Here is a 7,376-nt window from a genome sequence, read left to right on the forward strand (position 1 = left end):
TTCTCATAAAATCATGTAAAGTGCACAATGTATGCTTGAATCAAGATGTAAGTGAATATCTACCCAAAACTAGCTTATTTCCTAAGAAAATGCATGAAACTACCTTAAAAACAGTAAGGAAAAGGTCAGTGAAACTGGACAAAATGCCCTGGCATCACGTTCACTAAGTGAACGCCACGTTCACTAAGTGAACATTTTCGAAGAGAGAGAGCCAAGGGAAACAATGCGTGCATCCAAGGCAGCACTCAACAAAGTGTAGCGGTCAAAATTTGAGCGCAGTGTTCAAATAGTGAATGCTAGAGCAACAAGGCGCAACAAAAGCGCACACGAGAGGAAGCGCGCAACAAAAGGAGCACTCAACAAGTGAGCTTAACGTTCACTAAGTGAACGCTAGGCAAGAAGGAATGCGCACCAAAGGCATGCCTTGGAAAAGTGAACTGGGCGTTCACTAATTGAACTGAACGCTCCCCTGGGAGTGTCACCAAGCCACTCCTGACCCATGCCACCAAGTTCCATTTTAGATCCATTTCTTCACAAACCCAAAGGCCCATTCCAAAGTGCTTAGTGACAAGAATAGAAAATGTATAAATAGGAACAAATTTGATTTGAAGAGGACCTTTAGCTCATTTTAGTTTCTCACTTTTAATTTTCATTTGTTTGAATTTGGGAATTGGGATTGGATCTATTTTCTTTTTGTTTGTTCTTTCTTCTGCAACTTCTACTTTTTGTTTTGGGTTTTGAACTAAGATTGGAGGACTCTACTGAATTCTTCATCTTAGGATCATCTTTTACTTTTCCTTTTTGGTTTTTTCTAAGAATTGAAAGTTGGATCTAAATTTCCTTTTCTGTTTTCATTTTCATTTCGTCTACAATTTCTTTTCTGTGTTGTCAAGAGAGTAATTGGGATCTAGATCTGCATTCTGTTCTCATTACTCCTTTTCAATTGTCAATTTCTCTTAGGATTTCATAATTGAGTTAAGTTTTCCTGCTGTTTGTTTCTCCAGGCAATTTTCCAATTCTGTTTTGCTACTGAGATCTAGATCTGAATCTGTGAATCTCGTAGTTCTTTAATTTACTTCAATTTACATTTTCTCGTTCAATTTTGAATCCCAGTACCCAAATCCTTTTACTCTTCAAGCAATTTACATTTTCCAGCAATTTAGATTCAGCAATTTAAGTTTCTTATACTTTAAGTTTCAGTCATTTATCTTTCTTGCAATTTAAGTTTCAGCTCTTTTACTTTCTTGCTCTTTAAGTTCCTGCAATTTACTTCATCTACACTTAAAGATTCAGCAAATTTTTATTCTGCATTTTTATTTACTTGAAATTTAGCTTCTGTTAATCAATTTTCACTCAAATCATCAAATATTTGCTTAACTAAATTCATCACCTAACTAAAATTGCACAATCCATCAATCCCTGTGGGATCGACCCGGTATACTTGCCGGTGAGTTTTGTGTGGAATCGTTTTTCCCTCATCAATTTAGATCTCAATTACTCTCTTGACCAAAACGTAAAGAAGAATTTGCAGAAGAAATAAAATGAAAACAGAAAAGAAGATTGAGATTCAATTTCCAATTCTTAGAACTATAAAAAGGAAAAGTAAAAGATGATTCTCAGATGAAGAATTTTAGTGGAGTTCTTCAATCTAAACCCAAAACAGAAAATAGAAGTTGCAGCAGAAAGTAAAATAAGCACAAAAACAAACTTAGATCTGATCTCAATTCCCGAAATTCTAAAAAGGAAAATTAAAAGAAGAAAACTAAAAAATGAGCCAAAAAAAGTCCTTCTCAAATCAAACTTGCTCCTATTTATGCACTTTCTATTTCCATCATTTAACACTTGAAGTGGGCTTTTTGGTTTGGCCTTGAATGAAAATGGGTCAGGGGTGTTGGTGCTCCTTTCAGTGGAGTGTTCAGTGCACAAAGTGAGCGCAGCGCTCACTCCCTAGGCGTGCCCCTTCGCGTTCGCAATTTTGCTTCTCTAGTGCTCTCTTGGTGAGCGCTACGTTCCAAATTTGAGCGTTGCACCATACGTGCATGGCCTCTTTAGTGCACAATTTTCCTCTTTTAGCGCTCCCTAAATGAGTGCTACGCTCGCTTGTTCAGCACTGCACCATTTGGTGCTTCTTTGGTGCGCGCCTCTCCTCACTAGCGCTGCCTTAGTGAACGCTACGTTCAATTTTTTAGCGCTACTTAGTGTACGGATGGCACGAGACCTTTGCTTCCAAGCTTGATTTCCCCGAAAAAATTAAGAAAGTGAACGTGGTGCTCACTTCCAAAGTGAATGCTAGCTGTTTGTTCTTTGAGCGTGGCGTTCCTTTTCTAAACGCAACGCTTCCCTGATTGCTTCCCTTTTCTCTTCATTTCTTCACCTACAAGCAACCAAACAAGCAATCAAAGTCTTACCAAAATTATAAGGTCTTTGCATTATTCATAAAGTCAATTAATTCTAGCATAAACCTTATGATTTTGTGTAAAATAAATGATGTTTGATTGATTTAAAATAATCATGAAAATCCACTCCAATCACTTACTTATTGTGCAAGAAAGTGCATAAAACCTAATGAAACTAATGAAAAATGCTTGTGAAACTAGCATAAGATGACTTGTCATCATAAAGTGTGATCTCTCACTTTACATTGTTTAAATAAGATCAAGAAAAAATATGTGACAGAAGATGTTAAATGGTAAAAGATTATATTTTACCAAACAATTAAGAAAAAAAATGGAAAAGATCCAGTCCCATGGTATTTAGTGGATAGCCAATAGTGGTGCATAGTTATTTACTTTATAATTTTTTTGTTTTAAATTTTATTAAAATGTGAATGGTTTCAAAATTTTTGGGAAGACGGGAGAGGTCGAGACACTAAAAATCGTTCTTAGTGGTACATGATTATTAATTCATAATTAATTTATATTTTAATGTGAATCGTTGTTCTTAATTGTGATATGAATTCAATTCATATTTTAAATTTGAGTTTCACTAGGAAACTAACTAAGAGTGTAATTAAGTGGAGCTAACTAGTTGAAAAAACAAGTTAGTTACAAAGAAAAAAAAAACTCCCACTATCCTAATTTTTAAAATTTTAAAATTAAAAATAAAAGGAAGTTGGCTTAGTTGCCTTATATTGTAGTTGACTCCCTAAACTTTATTTATTATTATTGCTTGAATTTTTGCTAATCTAAAAAAAATAAATTGATATAATACAAATTAGATTTTTTTTTTAATAAAATTGGTTTAAATTGTAAAATAAAATTAAATCGATATGATTCACATCGTAACAAAGTATATTGAATTTTTATCTTCTTAATCAATCAAAATCGTACTACAAAATATGATCTTATCTTATTGATCGTGCAAACAAAATAGTTATGAATGTATCTCGTGAACAAACAAGATATGTTGATTAAATTTTATTACTTCTCTTGTTATTAGTGCAAATTAGATATGTTCATATCTCTCATTTGGATTGTTTATATCCAGTTCATAAATAGGAGAAAATGCAATTTTTTCTGAGGACGTCTGGATCCAAATTTTTTTTTAATTTATTTTATTTATTTAAAATAAAAATCCTTCAAATATAGTAACAATGACAATTTTATTCTCTAAATTTTTTTTACAATTAGGATTTCCAAACACCCTGTAAAAAAAATTAAACGAGCAATTATAACAATATTTTCTTTACGCATAAAAAGATTGAAAAGATTTAGAAGCACACAAACAACATTTAAAATAATAATAAAAGGACAAATAATCCTTGAACTTTTAAAATTTTGACAAATAAATCTCTTAGAAAAATTAATTACAAATACATCCTTGACTTTTGCAAACGGCGGACAAATACATCCTTCCATCCATCTATCTCTCCAAATACAAACTGAAATGGCTGAGGTGGTGCAATGTTACGTTACGAAACGACGTGTCCGTTACAACACCAACGTAGCATGCAACAAAAAGATAGATGACAAATAGGTCCCTGCATTAGAAAAATGTCATCGTTTTGTTGAACCAGCAGATTGTCGATATCGGCAGCGAAGTTGGGGTTGCCAGACACAGGGTTGATCTTTTACGATAAAATGTTGGATCAAGGCCACCTCCTTACTCAAGTTGTCTCCATCCCTATCATTGGCGACTGTGACATCGGCTATGGCAATCCCATCAACCTCAAGAGAACCGTCAAGGGCTTCATCCGATCTAGTTTTGCTGGAATCCTTCTTGAGGATCAGGTCTCTCCCAAAACACGCAGCCACACACAGGGAAGGAAGGTTGTTTCCATTTAAAAGGTTGTCATCAGGATTAGAGTTGCCATCGTTTCTCGAGCTGAGATCAGCTCTGATATTGTCATCATTTCTCGCACTAATGCTCGTCAGGCTGTCTCCCTCGAGGAATATGCTTGAAGGAGTAGGCAAGACACCAATACTTACTCCTCAGCAACTTGAAGACAATGGTTACAAAATTATTGTTTATCCTCTTTCTTTGATTGGTGTCTCTATACGAGCAATGCATCATCTCATTTTCCATTACGTTCACCAATTCAGTTGAATAGTTTTCAGGATTGAGATGAGATATATCATGGTTGGATTTGTAGGATGCACTCGCTGCCCTTAAAGGAGGCCACATTCCTCCTCCAGGAAGCATGTCGTCTTTTGAAGAAATCAAGGATATTGCAGGGTTCAACAAAATGACGACAATTTTTTATTGTAGGGACATATTTGTCCTCTATCTTTTTAGTTACATGTCACGTTCTACGTAATGGATATATTGGCGCCACCTCAGCCATCTATGCATTTTTTGGAGTGGTAAATAAACAGAAAAATGTATCCGTCAGCTGTTTGCAAAAGTCAGAAATGTATTTAGAAATAATTTTCCTAAAAACGTTATTAGTCAAAATTTTAAAATTTCAAAGATCTATTTGTTTTTTTTTTAAATTAACATTTAATGCCAAAATTATAACCTTGTAACCTATTAAACCTAATCCAAAACATCAAGTTTTTATATAAAAAAAAGCAAAAAACAAAAACACATAAAATGTCATTAAAATAAATTTTATTATTAAATATTCTTAATTGTATAATACCTTTTGAAAATCTTCTGCCACCTTTTGATTAACTCAACTTCTTTCCTGTAATTGCTAAAAAAAAGTGAAAGGGAGAATAATGCCATATGTCACAAAATTGGAGTAGCCACACAAGATCTATAGATGTGAATTTTTCTGAATATCCACACCGTAAAATTTTTCTTAAAAAGAATAAAAGAATGCCATTGACAAAAATATCAAAACATTAAGAAGTCTTCGTTTTGAGTTGGATTGTCAGTCAATTTGTCAACCCACACCGTATTTTGATTTTTGTTATAAACCTTATTCTGATTTGCACCATCAATTTTCTTTTTCTCCACCTCTTTAGGCTTCTCTTCCTTATTGTCATTCTTGAAAAATATTTTACGAACAAACGACTCTACGTCTTTTCTAGAAAACCCTGCTTTGTCCTCAATGTCATTTTGAGGAATATATGGTGGACGAGCAATTTGCAAAACTGAGTTCCAGTTCACACCCTTAAAGAAATCATGGCACTTGATTTCATGTACCTCAATCCTACGGTCTGGATGCTTTTCAAGTAACTTCTTGATCAGGTCCCTCAACGGTGTGTTTTCACCTGATAGATCTGGTTGTTTCATCAAGATCCGTTGAAATGTCTCTTTTCTGTTTACGCCCTTAAACGGTGTCGTTCCATACGACATCTCGTACAAAACAACACCGAGGGACCACCAATCAACACCGAAGTTGTGTCCTTCCCCAGTTATAATCTCTGGTGCAACGTAATCCTCTGTTCCGACAAATGAGTTGGATTTCTCCACTGAGTCGGACTCGCTCCGTGCTGGTGAGTTAGTGCCGAGTTGACTGTCTGAGTCAAGAGGCATGATACCCGAGTGACAACAGTAGCAACCTGGTAACAATCGCTTTCTTCGGTCAACCAGTAATGCTGAGTCGGAACTTGGTGATGATATGCCACTCAACAATTGCGGTGACTTTGGGTTCAACTTCTTGGAGAGATCAAAATCCACGAGCATTATGTGACCTGTTTCTTGAATCAATATGTTCTCTGGCTTCAAATCTCTGTACACTACTCCAATACTATGCAAGTAGTCCAATACGAGGACCAATTCCACAGCATAAAACCTTGAAGGGTAAAACAAAATCGCATGGAAATAAATAGGAAAATGCATATTTTGGTTAGCAAGGAAATGAGAAAAAAGATGCAATTCTTGCTTTTTCAATAGTAGCAATAAAGGGGGAAAATTAATAAAATATGTGTCTAAATTATTTCCAGAATCCCATTTACGTTTTTTGTTTTGAAAAATATAATCTTAAAGGTAGCAAAAAGTAAAGAAAATTATCCCCTTTATGTATTTTAAATTTCTTATACCTCATGCATTAAAAAGATCGAAATGCAAAAGTTTAACTTTTTCATGTTTTTGGTTGTTGTTCAATCTAAATTCGAAGCTTGATCTAATGTTTTAGCATAGTTTTTTTTTATCCTAATTGTCCATACCTACTCGATCGGTACCAATGGCACAACAACGAAGAAAGGTAAAGATAATAAAAGGTACCTTATGGCATCAATAGGAAACGTCTTCTCCGATTGTTTCCTTCTTAAAGAATGTAAGTTTCCGCCGTGGCAATAGTCAATGGCAAACCCTAACAGCTCCTCGGTTTCTAAGACCCCTCGCAACCGTGGCAAGAGAGGGTGATTAAAACGACGCAATATTTGTTGTTCGAACGAGACCCTCTTGCAATGGCTGCTATTTCTCATCCGAACAAAAGCTTTTGAGACCACCTTCAATGCCAGCCATTGCTTCTCATTTTGCCCCTCATTTATTTTCGCCAAGAAAACCAAGCCCTTGGCACCACGTCCCAAGGCGGATACTACTTTGAGATTACAAAAGTCCAACGTGTTGCTACCATTATCCATGGCCCTGAGGTGGTCAGGAACCGAGGAAAAGCTAGGGGAGCCGGCTGGCTCAGGAAATAATGTTAGGATTTATTATTAACTTTGTCTTTTGAGAGGTCTTTTATAGGGTTGTCATTGAAATCTTTGCACGGGAGCAGGGAGAAATAGATGATCCTATCACAATGGCTATGATGTTGAGCCACGTGGAACTTGAATGAATTTAGTTAGATGAGTTGTTAACGATACATAGAGATTTGACAAAGCGAACAAACAACTCAATTGGAGATTGATGATCCATCATGGACGTAAACATACAGCAAGTCATTAATAAGATTATTACCGTGTTGTTTCAACTTTCAACAATAATGTTCCATTGGTCCTGAACAACCATATTTCTAACCATACTACCTGCATACCAAAATT

General features: G+C 35.3%; 1 protein-coding gene and 1 pseudogene across 2 annotated transcripts; one reads left to right on the top strand and one right to left on the bottom strand.

Moving 5' to 3' along the window:
• Positions 1 to 3,736: 3,736 nt before the first annotated feature.
• On the bottom strand, positions 3,737 to 7,060 carry LOC112786894 (serine/threonine-protein kinase OXI1-like). Of its 2 annotated transcripts, none has more exons than XM_025830274.3 (3): positions 6,613 to 7,060; positions 5,081 to 6,181; positions 3,737 to 4,783 (listed from the first exon to the last, which is right to left on the bottom strand). In XM_025830274.3, the coding sequence occupies exons 1-2, from the start codon at positions 6,972 to 6,974 to the stop codon at positions 5,278 to 5,280; spliced, it is 1,266 nt and encodes a 421-aa protein (XP_025686059.1). In that variant the 5' UTR covers positions 6,975 to 7,060; the 3' UTR covers positions 3,737 to 4,783; positions 5,081 to 5,277. The 2 variants fall into 2 exon arrangements, with proteins under 2 accessions (XP_025686059.1, XP_072086408.1); XM_072230307.1 differs by having other exon boundaries at positions 3,737 to 4,831.
• LOC112786895 (uncharacterized) lies at positions 3,993 to 4,545 on the top strand (annotated as a pseudogene).
• Positions 7,061 to 7,376: the final 316 nt, after the last annotated feature.

The sequence above is a fragment of the Arachis hypogaea genome, chromosome 20, assembly GCF_003086295.3.
Source record: "Arachis hypogaea cultivar Tifrunner chromosome 20, arahy.Tifrunner.gnm2.J5K5, whole genome shotgun sequence".
Classification (NCBI taxonomy): domain Eukaryota; kingdom Viridiplantae; phylum Streptophyta; class Magnoliopsida; order Fabales; family Fabaceae; genus Arachis; species Arachis hypogaea.